The sequence below is a fragment of the Rhizopus delemar genome, genomic scaffold, assembly GCF_000149305.1.
Source record: "Rhizopus delemar RA 99-880 supercont3.5 genomic scaffold, whole genome shotgun sequence".
NCBI classification, from domain to species: Eukaryota; Fungi; Mucoromycota; class Mucoromycetes; order Mucorales; family Rhizopodaceae; genus Rhizopus; species Rhizopus delemar.
The window spans coordinates 1,907,345-1,926,323 of record NW_027137831.1 but is presented as its reverse complement, the minus strand read 5'-3'; the positions used below and the strand labels follow the sequence as shown (position 1 = coordinate 1,926,323).

The window sequence follows — 18,979 nt, the reverse complement described above, 5'->3', positions numbered from 1 at the left end:
TAGCTTGTAATGATTCACACCAGATCCTTATCTGTTTGTGGTTCGATGATTATTTGGTAACTTACCAAGCCATCGCATTAGCATTATTTTTTATTTGCTTAATTCACCATCACTCAATTGGCTGTTGGTAGTATTCTTTTAAAGGAACTTTATTGACTAGTTGCAGTGCTTGAGGCTGATAAAGTTGCAAAAAATAAAGATCCATTTACAATGGAACTCTTTAAAGCTCTTTTATTAGATAAAAAAAATGGTTATCAAGTAATTGTTTAATCAACGTTATTTTGGATAGATGTCGACAGTGAAACGCATGGTTTCTTTTTTGAATTCACTGCTTTTATCAGTATAATCCTATCTTTTTTTTATCAATCCTTTATTCCACATTATACACTTTATTTTGTTACTATTAGGTTCTTATTCAGCTCCTTTTTTTTTTTTTTTTTTTTTTTTTTTTTTAGTTTGTCAATCTAATTGATTTAGTGACTTTTAACGGTATAGTGCCTACATGCTCAGATTCACGTCAAGACATTCTCTTTTTGACATAATTTGGTGTTCTCGAGCTGGCTTTAATTAAATATTGGGGACAGATTGCACCCAATACAGTTACTATCTTTGCTCTCATAGGCTATACTATAACGACTGTAGGGAACCTTCTTCTAACTAAGCCATCCTGCTTCATTCATCCTTGCACCACACAAAGATAAATATTCGACTAATTAATAGGGGCTAAAGCATTTAAAATTTCTTTTAGATCAGTTTGAGCAATCTAGTGTTATTACGTCTGTATAAGCTTGCTTCTCAAATGCTTCTTTCATACAAGAGATCTTATTTCTAGATTTGTTTATTTGCACCATGTTCTGTTCAAAAAAAAATCTGGTCGATTTTGTATCCACTGTGTATGTAGGGTCTTTACTGTTTCTATAGCATACATTTTTTGGTCAATTAGATGTCCACAAACCCTGATTTATTATTTTCATCAGTATAATTTCCTTGCTCATATTCTTAAACTAATGTGATGAAATAAAGAACAACCTAAAAGGAAATAGTGGATGAGCTACATATTCCCACAATGTGTCAAAAACTGACATTCTGAAAGATTTATTTTTAAATTTTAATTTCTGAAAATACTGCATTTCCTGTTTGAAAAAGCGACATTCAGTTTGGCAGTAGAGTTGTTACCTTCTGGAAAGCTACATGGCCTAAGGGCAAGGTTCCCTAGAGAAATGGCCAAGTTATTTCTGCTGGGTTAGTCTCTCGTCTGGGAGTACTAGTTTCAATCATCATGGCCGTTTTCTATTTGCTTGTTCGTGAGGTTTAAGCCCTGATATTAAAAAATGCTTATGATGACCAGCCAAAATGCGGCATCCAAATAGAATCCTTTACATAAAAAAATTGCATAGTATATTAACAATCTCTTACGTTTACTGCGTATTGCTTGATATCTGAGATAATTTTCCACCAAATCCTTTTAATTGGCCTTAAACAAGAGCATAAAGGTGAAATTAAATGCATTTGTACCCTCCTTCTTTAGTTTGCTTTTTTTTTTCCACAGCTGCAAATATTGTCACCAAATCAATAAACTCAGCAGTTTACTCGTTTGCATATGCCTTGAAAGTACTTTCTTTTTTTTTTTTTTTTTTTTTTTTTCTTCCAGGCAACTTCAATTGCTCAGTCAAGGCGAACAACTTTCAACACTAAGCAAAGAGGTCTCTGTACTTTTTAGTTCTTCTCTCTTTCCATTATGAAATCTAGTTCCTCTTCAACATTAATATTGGTATTCTCAGAAGCAATTCATCTCAATTCACAATCTTGGCATTCATTCTTTTTAAACTGATGAGCATAAATAATCCTGTCTACTGTACATGATTTGTTCTTCTATTTTTAGCTATATTAACATTATTTCCCATGTTCGTGTACATAATAAGGCTTATAAAGAAGCCAGAATAAGTGAATGGAATTAGGAAAGTGAGAAAATTGCTTTTCAGAATTTGAGTAAAAATTTATGTTAAAACAGCAGTTTCAAAAAACCTAGTCTGTTCTTCAACTTTCCTATTTACTTGTGATGGAAGAATAACTAAAGGAACAAAAGTTCAGTTATTGTGTATGTATCACATAGCTTTCTTTTTTTCCGTCTTTACGCTTTCTTCCCCGCTCCCCTGGGTATATATTTTTTTTTCCTTTCTTTCTTTTTTCTCCTTAATTTTTTCTTTTCTTTTTCTTTATCTTGTTTTGCTTGACGTGTAATAGAATAAATAATGTCTAAATCATCCTTTCTTAGAGAGTAAGAAGAAAAAAGCCATTTAAACTGAGTTTTTAATTCGTATCTTACATTCAGGTACAAAATCGTTATTGTAGGCGGCGGTGGTAAGAGCGAAAGAGGAATAATGCAATAGCATTTTAATTCGTATTGTATTATAGGTGTCGGCAAATCTGCATTAACCATTCAGTTTGTTCAACTTCATTTTGTGGATGAATACGATCCAACCATTGAAGGTGAAGACGCAATAGGCAGCATTTATTCATATTGACATCATAAACAGACTCTTATCGTAAACAGTGTGTGATTGATGAAGAAACAGCTTTACTAGATGTACTAGATACGGCAGGGCAAGAAGAATATAGGTATTAATAATATGAAAAATTGTAGCATGCTGATGTTATGTATAGCGCCATGCGAGAACAGTACATGAGAAATGGAGAAGGATTTATCCTGGTCTATTCCATTACATCATTTCTTTCATTTGAAGAAGTTAGCACATTCTATCAACAGATCAGAAGAGTCAAAGATAGAGATTATTTCCCTGCAATCTTAGTGGGAAATAAATGTGATTTGGAAGGAGATAGACAGGTATCCAGTCAAGAAGGAAAAGACTTGGCTAAAAACTTTAAATGCCCTTTTATTGAAACATCTGCTAAGCAACGTATTCGAGTTGATGATATATTTTATAACGTGGTTCGAGAGATACGCCGATTGAATAAAGAACAAGAAACAGGTAACGAGGCAGTAGCTGAGGAATCAAAAAATAATAGTTGCTGTGGTTGTATTTTGATGTAATATCTCTTTTTTTTATTAAAGCTTATCTTTTATTGTTATTAATCTATTAATGGCCTGCAGTGACTAGTACGTCTCTGATTTGGAAGTGAGCCAAATAAGGCTTCCTTTTCATTGACAATTGTATTTTCCGCCAAGATATGCGGAGGAATAACATTTCCATTGTAAAATCCAGGATGTTGGATTGTTTTCCTCCTTGAAGGAGCAAATTGGGAAGATAGGGCTCTCTCTGCCTCAGTAAAATCATATGCAGTAAATCTGTTGTCCCTTGTGAAGTGTATCATCGGTACAGAATTGTTCTTTTTTAATTCATTGTGGCTTGATGTATGGTTCATATCCTCATCAAAGGCAAACATTCCTTCTTCATCATCATCCTCTTGTCCCTGATCTGCTTGCAATGGATGATTAAAAACAGCGGCAGTAGATAAAGGATGTATGGATAGAGAAGGAGGTGCTTTGTGATTATCCAATGTTACCGAGTTTTCGTGATGATGAGAGACTTCCCTGATAGTTTGATAGAGAATTAAACTTTCATGTTTTGCCTTTTCTTTAGCACGTTTTAATAGAATTGTTTGTTCTTGAATATATTCTCGAATCTTCTCTTCTTTTTCCTTTTCTAGTGTTTGTGTGAATTGATTCAATATGAATTCAATATTTCCTTTTTGCTTGCTTAGCTCGTTTGTTTCTGCTATTAGCAATTTAGTTCTATTGTAAATAAGAAGTTATCTCAATTACCCTGTTTTTCAATTGTAAAATCTGTGTGTAAATCTGAATTTAGTACAATTTGAAAAATGTTGGAATAATTAGGCTTCTTTTGAATTTGTTTAACTTCTTCATTAAACTAAACAAAATATAATTAATTACTCTTCTCTTTACTATTTTACAGTATTTACAACTGATTCTTTATGAATAACAACGTATTCATTTTGTATATCTGTTATGTCTCTTTCCGGAAAAGTTGCCTTAAAAGAATATACGTTGGATGAGCAATTATAGCAGTGAATCGTATGCCAACCTTCCTTTAAAAAAGACTGAACTAAAGCTTCAAATTTCTAATGTAAAAATAAACTATTAAATATGCATTAACATGTGTAACATAATAATGGGTTACAATGGTTGCTTTGATCACTTTAAATCGCCATCCACATATATTTGCCAATTGAACAAAGTGACTTGTTCTATCATGTTCATGTTGATCTAAAAGATACTCATAATCCAACTGTAGAACTACATTAAGACATTTGCAAGCATAAATAACATATCCTGTCATTTTTGTAGAAATGAAGAAGAAAAGAAAGTGAGTCGTTATGGCAACCCAAATATTTATTCAATGTCGTCATTATCACTATATTGGTTTGTATACCAACGTTATCCAATGAAAATTACCTAATTTATATATCTGTTTCAGTGATATTTTACACACACATGCATTATTCACTGATTGGAGCTTTCTTGTAAGAATGCAACCTTTGAGTCATTTTAATAGCTTCCTATTCATCGCATAAATGACCTTATGTCTCTGAATATTCGCTAGTTTTTTTTTTTTGGTTATTCTAAAAGCTTAATTGAGAAAGAATTTGTTAAATGAATATGCAAATTTGTTTTATTTACTCAAATAAATATTCTTTATTGACACCATTCATGTAAAAATTATTCGATTTGGAAAAAAAAAACGAATTTCTAGAACAGTGTACATTGTTCAAATCTTTTAAGTGACAAAATAGTATGTATAAATTGTATTTTAAGTATTTTATTTACAAAGTTTAATTGTTAAATTAATAATGATTGCTCTATCATTATTTATTAGAAAATACATATCAAACAGATTAGAATACATAATCATGATTATTGCATGATATAATATTTACCTTTATATAATAGATTTGTAATATTCCTTTTAAAATCTTGTTCTTCATTTGGAGTCCAATGGATCCATATATGTGTGTAAAGACAAGTATAGAAAGACATTCTTGCTTTGCACTTTAAAAAAAAACGACGAGCTCAATTGATTCTGGGTCCAAATGAAGGCGGGGTATCATTGGATATTTCATTGGAAATGCCTAATTTCGAATTAAATCGGTTATTTGTGATTGGATCAAGATGGTCCTACGTAATGCATTTCATTTTATAAGAACCTGTAGAGTGGCTCAAGAGGAATAATGAAGGATTTTATATCAAAACACGTTTGCACGTACCTCACTAGCATGTAATAGAGAGATACTAAGATGGATAAAAATTTGTGATTGGGTGTACATAAGACAGGATTCTCCTTCATCAAGTTGCTCGACTCACAATGGTCATAGTTCATTAAGCAGTCGAAAGAAGAATTATGTGATCAAGGATCGAGAAGCAACTCTGCATTTTTGTTTAATTTTTTATACATATGATTTATTCAAATGCCACAAGGCGTCCACCATTACAAGTGGTAAAGATTGTACAGTTATTTTTGTTTTTGTCTTTTTTTCCGGTTATGTATGCTTTGTATTCAATGCTAAGTTTGATAACAGTAACGAAGTCGGAGCTAACAGGCAGGGCAGAGAGACCCGTGGACTAACCTTGTGATGAACGACTATTGTTTTCTTTGCGAATCTTGAGGATTTGTCTAGTGACTCTTGCTACTACTTCCTGAGACCAAAAATAATGATCTTCAGAGATAAATTTTCAGTAAAGTGGCCATAGAGAGAGCAAAACACAAGCAATGACATCCAAGGAGGCCACAGAGAGCGAAGGGGCGACTTCAGTACTAAAGGAAGAAGGGCATTGAATAAGAGTATAGGTCAACCTGGCAGAGTCAACGGAGAAGGGGAAGCCACAATGGCGAGTTCATAGAGACTGAGATGCTTGAAATTGTACATTGATGAAGTTTACATGGTCTGTGTTAGTGTGTGTTTCTTGAAAGGCCATTATATTGAAGTTTAAAGAGCGTAAGTAACGTATGAAATTAGATCGCTTTTAGGTATCATGGGGCTTCACCATGTTGTAGAACAGTAACTGATTGTAGTTGACAGTGATAAATATAAGTCTTAATACAAGATCATAAGTAAAATAAAATATAAGTTTATTTAAATAAGATTATACAATCAATTCCAATTAAACATGTCCTCTTAGAATATGTATTGTATTGATGAGAGTTCTTTGATAAGAAGAAGTATCAATTAAAATAACAAAATCCAATCCAATGTCAGGAATATTGCTAATATTTCACATAATTGAAATAACGTGTAAAATAACGTTATTCAAATCAGTGAGGAGTTCCCAGAATAAAAGATCATCTAAGACAGACATACAAAAGAATAAATGAAAGTTTTCGTAATCATAATTATAGATGACACTTGCTAAAGCACCTGAAGATTAGAAGAACGATCACAATACAAGATATCAAGCCACTCACTCAATAAGATATAGATACATGCCTTCAATTAGAATAATTTTTACTTTAAACTGAAATAAAGATCAGTTTCAAAAAGTGTTCAAACTGTTTCTTGACCTTTGTTTCTACTTTCTTCTTTATTACTTTTATCATTATACAACACACCAAACTGTTACAGTTCAATGAAGAAATGTTGAATAATAGTTCTTTCGATCGATTATTCATTATTGCTTAGACTGAGTTAGAGCACTATCTGTGTTGAACACTGTGGTGCCGTGCTGTTGATTACTAGGGATGTATGTTTGTATTGGTGATCCCAGATTATCTAAAGAGTCACGACGAAATTTATATCCTGTAGGGGCATCCTTAAGGTGGCTATCCATGGCAGCCTGATGTTGAGACTGAGGAATGTTTTTGGTGGCTTGGTCCACAATAACTATGTCTGTAGCAACATGTGGATTGTCGGTATTTCCAGCATTAATTTCCATTTGAATATCATCTTGTGGTTCAGCGGTTGCTGTGAAGAGAGCTTTCAAAACCTCCTGAGTGGATACTAAGATAGCATCCTCCTCAGTTGTTAGCAAGGTAGAGGAATGAATTCTTGGGTCATCACCAGATTTGTTCTGAATAGAAAGTTTACGTTTCATAATATTCGAAGTGAGAGGTTGGGGAAAAGTGCTAGACATAGTTATGCCACTGGAAGCTTGGTTCAACTGGACCTCATCTTGATCTATTCTGTCCTGTGGATCAGTAGGAGTTTTCCTGGCCTTTTAAACGGCTTATTCTTGCTTTTTGTGCATTCAGCAGCAATATGGCTACTAGTACGACAGTTCCAACAAACACAGGATGAACGTTTTTTGGGACAATCAGGGAACGGCATGTCCTTCAGCATGACAACAGCGACAGTAAGTGGGCATGCCACTCCACACAGCATAAAAGCCTTCAGCTTCTGACCGGTACTAAGGAAGATGGTGAGAAAGGGAGGGGGAGAATCTGTCATCATTTTTTTGGGACACTCAGTATAGCATAGCTTGTACCCATATAGGTGCTGGTGTGGGATTCTCGTAGGATCCCCAAATCAAGAACGGAGCCATAAGGTTCCAAACTCATTTTCAATTGTTCCTTAAGAACTTCCTCTTTAAGAAAGGGAAAGCTCGATAGTCAAAGTCGAACTAAAAGGACAGCTGGATCTAAGGCTCGACAAGGTAAAAGCCTAACTGCATCATTTTCAAAAGTAATGCCGTCTTTAAGAATGTGATCGATGGCAAGATCTAAGGGATCAAAGTTGATTTCAGTGATCTTTCAGCTGCCTTCTTTGGTAGTTGCGACTGTGATTCATGATGGAAATTGTTTCGCAATTAAGGCCATAAGCTGCACGGGTGATTCAAATCTATCGGTCATGCCCAGGAGGACACTACCTGGAGAACGTCCTGCTCTCCACACTTTAGAGTGAATAATTTTGTCGGGTTGGCTGTTGTGAATTTTGTATTCGAAAGTAGTATTTATAAGTAATGTTTGCTTCCTGGCGACTACTTGGGACCAGGGCATAGTTTCAATTTGGTAGGAGGCACTGGTGACTGTGGTCGTGTCACGAAAGTGTTTCGTGATTAGAACTTGGTTCAGATTCCGATTGGCCCTTTCATGTATTTCTGTCTGAAATCAAGAACTCTCTCTGGAAACTTCTATACGATCCAAATCTTCTTGTGAATTCTTCAAGAATGATACCAGTTTCAATATATAGATACTCTTTAATTTTTGTTTAAATAAAAGCATTATTCTTAACCTTAAAAACATTTACGTGCTACTTTAACCAACCAATTAAAAGGGCATCAAAATTTACTGACGTATCCTAAACATTTTAGTCGTTGTGTGACTGCGTTGGCCGACTGGTTAGATATTTTGTCGGAAAGAGCCATAATTAGCCCTCTTCCTATCCTTCCCCTCCCTCATCTTTCGTGGTTTTTTTTTTTTCGCAGGCCAGTCATTGAAAAGATTCAGAAAATGATTAGTGTAACAACATCGGCATCTCTTTATGGACGCCCTAAAATAAAGAAAGAGAAAAGATGGGAAGAATTTCTTGATCTATAATTTACTTTATAAACTAGCTTATTTATAGTCCATTTTTTTCAAGTAAAAACTGGTTGCAATCGCTCAAGAGAAGCAAAAGTAGAATTTGCTAGTTTAAAAATAGGACTTTCTTAATTATTTTTATATTTTTGTGTAACTGGTTTTTCTCTTTTTATTGTGTTCAAACACCTTCTTTCTTTCTTTCTTTTCTTGTTTAATTTATTTTAATGAAATTATCTTTATTTCTTGGTTGCTTGATTGCACTTGTTGCCATCAGCTTTGTTCAAGCTGACTCACTTCAAGATGAAATTGACAATGCATTAAAGAAATATTGCAGTGGTAAGATATAAGTTGGTGTGTGTGGATTGAATGTATAATAACTGTATATAAAGGAATTGCTGTCACTGGTCCTACAAAAGGACAAACTTTCTCAAACCCCAAGAAAATTAAAGTTACAGTCAGTATGTGTTCATCATTACTACTAAATCTATGTCCATATTAAATACTCTTATATAGCAAGAAAGCCTAATGCTCAAGCAAAGGTCATCAATGGTGTTGATGCTTACTCTATCAACAGTAAAGGAAAGGCTACTTATCTTAGTACTGTCTGGACTGGTAGCTATAAATTAAACAAGAAGGCTACTTTAACGTAAATTGTATATTTTCTCTGCTTGTCTTGTGCTCATATCTATTTTAGTGTTGATTTAACAAAGTACAAGAAACTCAAGCTCCCTGGACAATTTGAATTCCGGTAATTTAGATTTTTTTTTTGTAAAAAGACATTAACCAAATATGTATGGCACAGTGTCTGGGTCCACAACACAGCAGGTCCTGATTGTACTTTAATGTCCAAGGTCTTCAAGGCCAAGAAGACTACTCACTCAAATGCTATTGAAGAAGAAGAATACAAGTCATTGAGTGAAAATATTGATCGCGGTTGTTTTGGTGTTGAGCTTACTTCCCCTACTCTTGGTGAAAAGGTCGCTGTTGACAAGCAATACACTGTTCAAATTCGTAAGTGAAATTGTGATGTGTTCTATATTCTCTTTCTCATTTATTATTTTGATAGAACGTGATACTGCTGCCCATACAGATACTATTACTTCCTTAGAACTTTACTCTGTCAATATTGAATCTCGTGAATCCAAATTGATTCACAGCAGCTGGACTGGCAGTCAATCGGTTCACAACATGTTTAACGTTAAAGACACTATTCCTGAATCTGCTAAAGCTGAAGACACTGCTTTCTACTACAAATTGACAGGAACTACTCAACACGACGAAACTTGTGAATTTTATTCTCATCCTTTCTATGTCAACTAAACTGTTTATTAAACATTCTATTTTAATCCCAAATCAATTGTCCATATTCATTGATGCTCGCAGTAGAACTAGGTACTTTTGAGCTTTTTGTTTTACCCCAAGGCGAATTCTTTCCTTTTCCAGTTGAGTAAAACTCTTCAATCTTTTGCTTTTCTAATTGCTTTTGATGGGCACGGAGTTTCTTCAATCTTAATGCTTCTGCTTCTTCTTTAGCAGCTTTTTGCTTTTCTCTTCTAGCTGCATTTTCTCTTTGCTTTTTATCGAGTCTTGTATTCATCACACTTATATTACCGCTACTTGTATTATTGTTGTTACTTACAGGCAATGGACGACGATCTAAAAAGAACAGGTAAGAGAAAAGATATTTTTGCTATTATTTTTTTGTTTACATACTCTTTACTTGATTCCATCCATCTTCATAAGGTACAGCTTCCCACCCTTCTTCCTCTTCCTCTGGTTTAATACGCATTACACGAGCATAATGGGCTGTGGGGTCCATATGCTCATCAATCTCTCTGGGTTCTTCTTTCTTGGATTCTTGTTTAAATACATCCTCTTTTTTGTTTTCTTGTTTGACTTCTTCCTCCTTTTTATCGTTTTGTTTCATTCCTTGTCCATTATTATCTTGTTTTTTTATGGCTTGCTCCTTTTCTGCTAACTTGCTAATCTTGCCTTCTTGTCCATTTGAGTTATTCTTTTTCTCAATTCCTTTTTTCTTCTTATTCTTTTGCGCTTGCTGCTGTTGCTGCTGCTGCTGCTGCTGCTGCGGTAGCGGTGTCTTCTTTTCCTCCTCTAATAACACGCCTTGCTGCCCATTCTTCTTCTTTTTGTTCTTTTTTTTCTTTTGTTGAGTGGAATTTTTAGATTGGTTGAATCCACCTGTGAAATAAATAACTATGATTGGAGATAGTGCAAAAACGAATGTTATCAATTGAAAAAGCATAGTTTGTTGAAGAAAAAAAAAAAAATGCAATTTATTGTTGCGTCATTTATTATCCAATTAAATTATTTACTGTCACCTGCTAATGAACTGAAAGCGCAAAATCATTCAAGATAGTCGCGATTATTTTCTGATATGTAATAACAGACTATTGACAGTGCCTGTTATCTGCTTCAAATACACAGTTGCATATATTTATGATATAAAATGCATAATATGTTGTGAATTCAATTTAAAAGTATGTATTCGAATACAGACAAACTTCCCAATTCGAAATGGTATGTAAATAATTAATAAGACGACCTTTTACTACCTTATTATGGGTTATCAATACACATTACTTTGCTCTACTGATCTATTGTACATTTAACTTATAAATATAAAACCATGTTCATCTTGGTATAACTTTACAGAATGAAGAAACATTGTACAAAGAATTCAATGTTATTGAATTTACAGTGATACTGTCGTTCGACTATTCATTCAGTCTCAAACAATCCCTGCTTGTTAGTTTATCAAATAGTAATAAGCTGGATGTAACAGATTAAAGCCGATGATATTTAAGCTGGTATAATATAAATTAGTCAAAAGAAGAAAGAGCAGGAGTAGATCACGTCCTTATATCCTTGATCATTAAACTTCTTTATTGAATTTTATTCTACCTTAATGATTAAGCAGTTGTTAGTTATATTATTGGTAGTAAACTATTCTGAATTTTTGTATAAGCCATTATGATGATGCTACTTTATCAGCTTCTAATGAATATATCTTCAGTTTACGTAATATACATATTTTATATGTATGGCAGTAGCAGTGATAAGTAATAGAAGTGTATTAATAATACTTTATTGAAATCTTTCAAACAAGTTAATCTTTTAAAGATGGATTCTTCGCAGAACTACCCCTACTTGCTCTCAAAAAAAAAAAATTAAAATTGTAAATAAAGTTAAGTCTCTGTTCACAAATAATACATCTCATTACTTTGTCAAGACCAGAATGGTCCCAGAACCCTTTTGTTTTTGCTGCTCACTTGCGATAATTATCCTGACTTTTAAAATACGAGATAGAGTACAAGATTGACACGTTCAATGATTGCGTCGCTATCTGATTGGCTTAATTTTTAGAAAAAAAAAATAAATGTTTGACACACTTTCTTTTCTTTTCCTTTTCTTACACAAAACATATACACGTAACATAAACGTTTATTCTTTTTTTGAATAATAGAGGAATAAAAAAAACACTACAACTGCTTGGTCTTACACTTTCTCTCTTACACTTTTTTAACAACTGGTACATCGCTTCATCATGGCTTCAAACGAATCTTTGGATACTTTACCCCCTTCTGCCAAGTTGGCTCTTCTTCACGCTCAAGCCGCTGCCACTACTACCGAGACTGTAACAACAACTACCACTACCTCTGTCAGTGTATCTAGCGTTACTGCTACTACTACCGAAGAAGACAAATTTGTCCCTTCTCCTGATGATCCCGTTGTTATGGACAATTCTCATTTTGAACCCTTGATCTCTGGTGATTTCCCAACCCCTATTGGTAAGAAACCTGCCAACGTAACTCCTTTGAAAAAGGAAGTTGGTAAGAAAAACCTCGATTTAAATTCTGAAGCTGCTTTTCCTTCTCTCTCGGCCTCTCCTCGTCCTCCCGCTGTTTCTTCTGGTTGGTCAGCTAACGCTGCCTCTCGTCTCAAATCCCCCGCTACAGCCACTGCCTCCCGCAACCGTCCCATGGCTCCTCCTGCTACTGGCAAGAAAGCCTCTGGACCTTCTGTGACTGATGTTCTCGAGTTGCCTGCTAATCAACAAATTGCCAATTTGCCTAACAAGCCTTTAGGTTTCAAGAGCAGTGCTGATGTGATTCAACAAGTGATCAATAGAACTGGAACAAACATCATTGCTTCTACGAATCGTTCTGGTACTACTACTTTCCTCATTCAAGGTGCTCCTGTTGATGTTGCTAGAGCTAGAAAGGAATTGGTTGCTGGCCTTGTTGTTAAGGTAAATTTAGAGAAGAAAGGTAGGAATGTATCCTAACTGTTCTATCAGCGTACGGTCGAAATTGGTGTACCTGCCTCTACTCGTCGTTTCATCATTGGTGCCAAGGGAGCTAATCTTAAGCAAATTGAAGCCAAGTCCAGTACCCGTATCAATTTCCCTAGAAAAGAAGATGATGACTTTAACGAAGAAGATCCCGAAGAAATGGTCTCTGTTACTATTATGGGTGATGCTGCTGGTATTAAGATTGCAAAGGAAGAGATTGAAAAGATTGTTGGTGAAAAGGTAAAGAATGTAGAATGATTATAAGCGAAAAAAAAAAAAATCAAATTAACTGTAATAAGAGTAGACTGCTAAACAAACCGTCAAAGTGGATCAATTTGATGCCAAGCATTACCTTTTCCTTGCCGGTCCTCAAAACAGCAACATCAGAAAGTTGGAAGAAGAATTTAATGTCAAAATCCATATCCCTACTGTTACTATCGAAGGAGATGCCAATCGAGACGCCCCTATTACCATTACTGGTGACAAGGAAAAAGTGCAAGCAACCAAGCAAGCTTTGGAAAAGATCTACACTGCCTTTGAAGGTGTACAGAACACCATTTCCATCGCCATTCCTAAGCGCCAACACAAGTATCTTCATGGTAAGAATGGTGAAACCTTACGCGAGATCTTCAACGAATCTGGATGTACCGTTGAGTTGCCTGCCCATGATGATTCCTCTGAAAATGTCATTGTACGTGGTCCTGATGCTAAGCTTCTTGAAGGTTTAGCTGTTGTGATCGCCAAGTCTCGTTCTGTTTATGTTGGTGTTCTTGATTTGGCCTCATTCTATAACTCTCAAGGAAAGGATGCATTAGTGTATGCCCGTTATGCATTGAGATACCTTCTGGACAAGAAGACCTTTAGAGACATTGAAAACGATCACAATGTTCAAATCAGTGTTCCCTCTGAAGAAGATCTTGAAAAGACAGTGAGCATCGAGATTATCAGCAAAGATGAAAAGAGTGCTGCTGTGGCTCAGTTGGCAGTGACGAACGCTGTACGTAAATTGACCGCAACGCACTTTTTGATAGTCAGAGTGGATGCTTATCTTCATCAATATATTATCAGCTCCCACCGTGCTCGTCTTGGACGTGCCCAAGAAGCTCACAAAGTCAAATTTATTTTCCCTGATGAAAAGAAGGAGTCTTCTGATGTTTTGATTGTTTATGAAGGTGATGATGAAAAGTCTGCAGATGCCTTGACAGCTGCATCCACTGCATTGGCCGGCATTGTTTCTGATTCGTCCGACTATGTTTCCAAGACTCTCTCTATTCCTGACAAATATCACGATCTTATTCGTGGACCCAAGGGTACCACTTTGAATGCCATCTTGGGTGCTGATTCAGAAGTGTCAGTTCGCTTTGGTGACAAGGACACCATCAAAATCCGCGGTCTCACTAAGGCAGTCAATGAAGCTGTGTCTGCCATTAGCAAGGTCTATGAACAAGCACAAAACGATCATGACTTTGCCAAACTTTATTCCTCTGAATTCTTTATCCCTGCCAATTTCTCTGCTCATGTCATTGGTAAATCTGGTATTCACATCAACAAGCTCAAGGAAGACCTTGGTGTCAAAATTGACATTGGTGAAAATAAGTCTGAGGAAAAGACTAAAAGTAAAAAGAACGCTTCCCCTGTAAAGGTGACAATTCACGGTATCAAGACTAATGTGGAAGCTGCTAAAGACCGCATTAACTCTCAAATTGCCAGTTTGGCTGATCAAGTCACCCTTTCTATCAAGGTACCTCAAGACTTCCACCGTTACTTGATTGGACCTAATGGTCGCTATGTCAAGAAGCTTGAAGATAAATACAGTGTGTTTATCAAATTCCCCAAGACCAACCGTGGAGATGAAAGCCCTAGTGGTAACCCTGATGAGATTATCGTACGTGGTGGTAAGAAGGGAGCTAATTCTGCCAAGGAAGAATTGGTTGAGCTTTACGAATATGAAAAAGAAGAGCAAGAAAAGAGAAAAGAAAGAGAACTTAAGCAAAAGCAGTATGAAGAAAAGAAGAAAGCAGAAGAAAAGGCTGCTAAGGAATCATCAAACAAACAGTAAAGAAAACGCTTTATAATTATATATCAACTACCCTCTTTTTTTTTTTGAAAAAGAGAGAAACAAAAAAAAAACATACACACTTTTTAATATAAAAAAGAATCACCCCCACCTTTGTATTTAGAAAAAAAAATGATAGTTTTGTAATATTTATTTTACTTTACATAATGATAACAAAGAACGGAGAATTAAGTGGAGCGCATCTCAGGAGGATTGTTGTTTGTTGTTGTGTTTTCGGATCTTCTTCTATTAATGCAGCATGTAGTAACTGAAAGTAAAATAAAGACAAGAAAGAGTAAAACAAAAGCGACCAACGACATCCAAAGAGAGGGACCTATACTTATCTTGATCTGCACCAACTCACTAAAGAGATTACCAAGAAAGCCACTTCCCAAATTACTGACTGCGTTTTGGATAAGATTGTGAACATAGATTTGGATAGCAAACGTGGCCACAGCGAAGATCAGAGCGAGTGCGGGGAGTAAAAGGGAGAGTGAGATCCAACACCAACCAAATCGAGTATGTCGTTCGGCATATTGATGATAAAAATAATAAACAAGCAGGAGAAAGCAAAGAATCACAGAAACAATAAACACGCCCCCTTGAATACCTGCAAGTTCAGAATGCAATGATGGTGGAATTTGACTTTGCAGTGTATCCAACAGTTCATCCGTTGAACCTAACCAGACAATTTTTTAGTTCTTCTTTAATTTATCAACACACGTTACTATATCTAAAGCCCAAAGAAGCAGGCGAGCATACATCTTTTGAGGGATCCGAATTATAATTTCCGCAAATACGCAAGATGCTCAAAGTAAAATAATCGGGCACAGATGTAAAATAAAGCTCCCTTAATTTATCCATGAACACATTTGTTGATCCCGGAACAGGTATCATATTAACCTTGACAATATAAACTGATCGAAGTCCAGGAAAGTTACCTAATAAAACAAGCATTTGTAATATGAAGCTTGCTATAATTAATAGCAAGATTATAAGTTGAATGATTTCAAGCAGCATTATTTTTATAAACCAAAGAGAGAAAGGATGAAAAAGAAGTGTTGTGAAGCTTACGGTTGAATTCAAATTCGGGGGGTTTTTTTTTTTTTTTTTTTTTTTTTTTTTTTTTTTGAGATCCAAGGTAGATTATATAAATATTATCCGAATATTGTTTCTTTGAGATTTTTCAATGTATGTAACAAAGAGCATAATATTCCACAGATACATAAACAAATACTGATCCCACAATGAATAGCTCACCCCCCCTTTTTTTTTCCCTTTTTTGCAAAAAAATAGTACAGCTTCTAATAATGCAACTGATAATATATTTGAAATTTTATTTTTTGGAGGATGATAGAGAGAATGGTATGTACTATTGCAAGTCTATGGAGTGTCTATAAGCTTAAAGTACATTATCAATGAAAGAAGTATTTTTCAAAATCTATGAAATGATTAAACCATTAAGTTAGTTAAAAAATAATAATAAAAAAAGAATAAAAAAAAAAAGAAGCCTACATTATCACAAGTTATTTTAGTTTTCTGTCCGTGAAATACAACGGTAGCCACCGGATAATTAAGCATTTTTATAGTTGGCATGATATCAAAAGAAACTTCAATGCTTTTTCGATGATACACATTGTCACTATGATTGCTGCTGCATGTATAGAAAAAGGGCTCGGTTTTATTCAATGAATCTTGGGTACTTTGTCCGTATACCATGATTTGCATAGGAACTGTAATATTTACTATTGATTTTGCCTGTAACTCTAACTTTGCTACTTCTCCTACTCCAACAGTTTCTATCATTCCAGAATAATAAGCCTAAGAATTTATATAAATAATTTCACACGTTATAGAAAGCTTCCTCTTGTACCATCACTTTTATATTTTCAAAATCAAATCCAAAAAAGTTGTCGTTTTGTAAAGAATATTTAGCATTGTAAATTCCGTTTTGTTGTTCATATGCACTCTCTACAAGTAACACCTGAGGTGCCTTGAACGTTGACACAATCAGTATAAAAGTCACCAAAAAAACACAGACTCCCAAGAATCCGAGACAGCACAATGTTCTACCCCATAAGGGTAAGCATGGAAAACAACAGCAGCAGAGAATACGGCAACCCATCTCTTCTTTATTTATCATCAATTGTTTTGATGTTGCTGATAAAGATATTTCATTTCCATGGTTTTCTATATCTAATAAAAATGTTGAGTAAATACTTTATGCTTGTTTTACTATGTTTGAACCTGTCATATAATTTTTATATCTGTTATAACGAGCATATCGACTCATTGGAGGGGACAAAGGTATATGCATAAATGAATCTTGTTTGTTATTCATATTACTGTTGTCATTGTATGAATTCCATTTTGACATGTATGGCGAATGGTTTTCAAATGCTGGTTCTGTTTGCTTTGATTTTCTTAACACGTCTAATAAAATCATAATATAACAAGAAAAGAAGAAGAATTGTATAAATAAAGTTGTTTTTTTTTTTTTTTCTTTTTCATATAAAGTATGAAAAGAATGCTTCTTTATGCATGATTCCTAGATTTATTTAAAAGACGAATGAAATAAAATTTATTAAAGTCTTATAAAGTAAAAAATGCAGTAATGTATTTAAGTGTATATGGATTAAAGATTCTTTTTATGTGCTTGATAGACTAATTCGCATTTTAAAAGCAATTTTTCAGCTGAATCAGAATCATAATCATGAATAGAAATTGCACGAACAAAGGCACGTCCCCAACGATCAGTCATTGAGGAATAGCGTTTTGAATATTCTATATTAGAAATTGGTTCAAGTGCTGTATAAACATCCGCTACAGCACCGTTATATGATGTGATATTTTGTGATTGTATTCCGATCCAACGCATCTATAACAAAAAAAATGAGTTTTTCTTTGCTTTCTTATCAACAAACACACATACAATATAATGAAGAACTATTCGTACTAAGGTGATCCACAGAGGTAAGTCACCAATTTGAGATGCCACTACACCAGGAGAAGTAGTAAAAGAAGAAATCGTGCGCTTCTCTGCTTTAAATCGTTCGTGTGTAGCAACTGATACAAGATCACAAGCCCATTTGGAAGATTCATAAGGTATGGGACTATTATGGAATAAATCAATCTGGAATTGAAGTTTTTTTTTATATACCTTTTAATTCCTTGCCAATCTTCAATGTCAAAGCAAGTTTTGTTTGAAGTGATCGAACTTGTCCATATTACTCTTCCATCGCCTGAGGCTGCCAACAAATCCTCCAATTCACGCATCTAAGCATATGAATTAGTCTATATGATTGTATCTTTTTATGTGATCAATTTACCATAAAATAATGCCCAAGAACATTTGCAGCAAACACGTAACCAATGCCTTCCTCACTTATTTCACCCATTCTTTGAATAGTGGCATCAGAACGCTCCAGTAATTCAACAGGTTGTGTCAATAACATACTAATCGTCTTTGTCCAGTTAATACCAACTGCACTCAATATTCCAGCATTACAAAATAAATAGTTGACATATTGATATCTGTACAAAGGGCCATTTAATATGTTATTATATACAACATAACCTTGTTTTCTTTCTCACTTGCTATTTATGTTTTTTGTAAAGGAAAACACGCTTTTCATACTTGACACATCTACTAACTCAATGTTGATGTGGGCAAAAGGGAATTGCTTTATAAGTTTTTCTTTTGCTAAGGTGGCCCTTGTAAGATTGCGACAAGCCATAATGAGCGTTAAACTATCTCCTTCTGCTTCTAACAAACGTTGGCAAATACCATAGCCAATACCAGAATTTGCTCCTGTGACGATGGCAACTTTATAATTGTTAGCTTTTTCAAACATTGTGCAAAATAGAGCAAGAAAAAGAAGGTGAATTCTTAAATTTGTCACCGACAGTGTTGTCTATTGCTTTGTGTAACATGTATTGCAATATTTTCAACTCGTCTGCAACGTTGGCCGTGCAATAGTATATATTTGAATAATTAATAGCAAATTTGTATTATTGATATTGAAATAGAAATATCTTTCCTCAATGAGCATGTAACAAAGTAATCTATTTTTCCTCTTGCAGGCATGATGATTGCAGGAGCATTTTTGATATTGATTTGAG

General features: G+C 34.6%; 8 protein-coding genes across 8 annotated transcripts; 3 read left to right on the top strand and 5 right to left on the bottom strand.

Annotated features, from left to right (window-relative positions):
- Positions 1 to 2,252: 2,252 nt before the first annotated feature.
- RO3G_07499 (Ras-like protein 3) lies at positions 2,253 to 3,052 on the top strand (the record flags this gene model as incomplete). Its single annotated transcript, XM_067662089.1, has 5 exons — positions 2,253 to 2,278; positions 2,333 to 2,361; positions 2,416 to 2,490; positions 2,538 to 2,619; positions 2,665 to 3,052. 5 exons carry the CDS (start codon positions 2,253 to 2,255, stop codon positions 3,050 to 3,052), a joined length of 600 nt encoding a protein of 199 aa, XP_067518190.1.
- Positions 3,053 to 3,090: 38 nt separating this feature from the next.
- Positions 3,091 to 4,319, bottom strand: RO3G_07498 (uncharacterized protein; the record flags this gene model as incomplete). The annotated part of the gene is made up of 4 exons (XM_067662088.1): positions 3,091 to 3,737; positions 3,785 to 3,890; positions 3,934 to 4,101; positions 4,161 to 4,319. 4 exons carry the CDS (start codon positions 4,317 to 4,319, stop codon positions 3,091 to 3,093), a joined length of 1,080 nt encoding a protein of 359 aa, XP_067518189.1.
- Positions 4,320 to 6,643: 2,324 nt separating this feature from the next.
- On the bottom strand, positions 6,644 to 7,105 carry RO3G_07497 (uncharacterized protein; the record flags this gene model as incomplete). Its single annotated transcript, XM_067662087.1, has 1 exon — positions 6,644 to 7,105. One exon carries the CDS (start codon positions 7,103 to 7,105, stop codon positions 6,644 to 6,646), a length of 462 nt encoding a protein of 153 aa, XP_067518188.1.
- Positions 7,106 to 8,713: 1,608 nt separating this feature from the next.
- On the top strand, positions 8,714 to 9,809 carry RO3G_07496 (uncharacterized protein; the record flags this gene model as incomplete). The annotated part of the gene is made up of 6 exons (XM_067662086.1): positions 8,714 to 8,825; positions 8,879 to 8,947; positions 9,003 to 9,135; positions 9,184 to 9,237; positions 9,292 to 9,500; positions 9,556 to 9,809. 6 exons carry the CDS (start codon positions 8,714 to 8,716, stop codon positions 9,807 to 9,809), a joined length of 831 nt encoding a protein of 276 aa, XP_067518187.1.
- Positions 9,810 to 10,124: 315 nt separating this feature from the next.
- Positions 10,125 to 10,308, bottom strand: RO3G_07495 (uncharacterized protein; the record flags this gene model as incomplete). Its single annotated transcript, XM_067662085.1, has 2 exons — positions 10,125 to 10,145; positions 10,210 to 10,308. The coding sequence occupies 2 exons, from the start codon at positions 10,306 to 10,308 to the stop codon at positions 10,125 to 10,127; spliced, it is 120 nt and encodes a 39-aa protein (XP_067518186.1).
- A 1,746-nt stretch (positions 10,309 to 12,054) lies between these two features.
- RO3G_07494 (uncharacterized protein) lies at positions 12,055 to 14,860 on the top strand (the record flags this gene model as incomplete). Its single annotated transcript, XM_067662084.1, has 3 exons — positions 12,055 to 12,759; positions 12,808 to 13,041; positions 13,106 to 14,860. 3 exons carry the CDS (start codon positions 12,055 to 12,057, stop codon positions 14,858 to 14,860), a joined length of 2,694 nt encoding a protein of 897 aa, XP_067518185.1.
- A 1,682-nt stretch (positions 14,861 to 16,542) lies between these two features.
- Positions 16,543 to 17,303, bottom strand: RO3G_07493 (uncharacterized protein; the record flags this gene model as incomplete). The annotated part of the gene is made up of 4 exons (XM_067662083.1): positions 16,543 to 16,590; positions 16,646 to 16,678; positions 16,731 to 17,053; positions 17,204 to 17,303. The coding sequence occupies 4 exons, from the start codon at positions 17,301 to 17,303 to the stop codon at positions 16,543 to 16,545; spliced, it is 504 nt and encodes a 167-aa protein (XP_067518184.1).
- A 189-nt stretch (positions 17,304 to 17,492) lies between these two features.
- On the bottom strand, positions 17,493 to 18,711 carry RO3G_07492 (uncharacterized protein; the record flags this gene model as incomplete). The annotated part of the gene is made up of 5 exons (XM_067662082.1): positions 17,493 to 17,735; positions 17,814 to 17,970; positions 18,018 to 18,133; positions 18,187 to 18,391; positions 18,512 to 18,711. The coding sequence occupies 5 exons, from the start codon at positions 18,709 to 18,711 to the stop codon at positions 17,493 to 17,495; spliced, it is 921 nt and encodes a 306-aa protein (XP_067518183.1).
- Between the last annotated feature and the right edge of the window lie 268 nt (positions 18,712 to 18,979).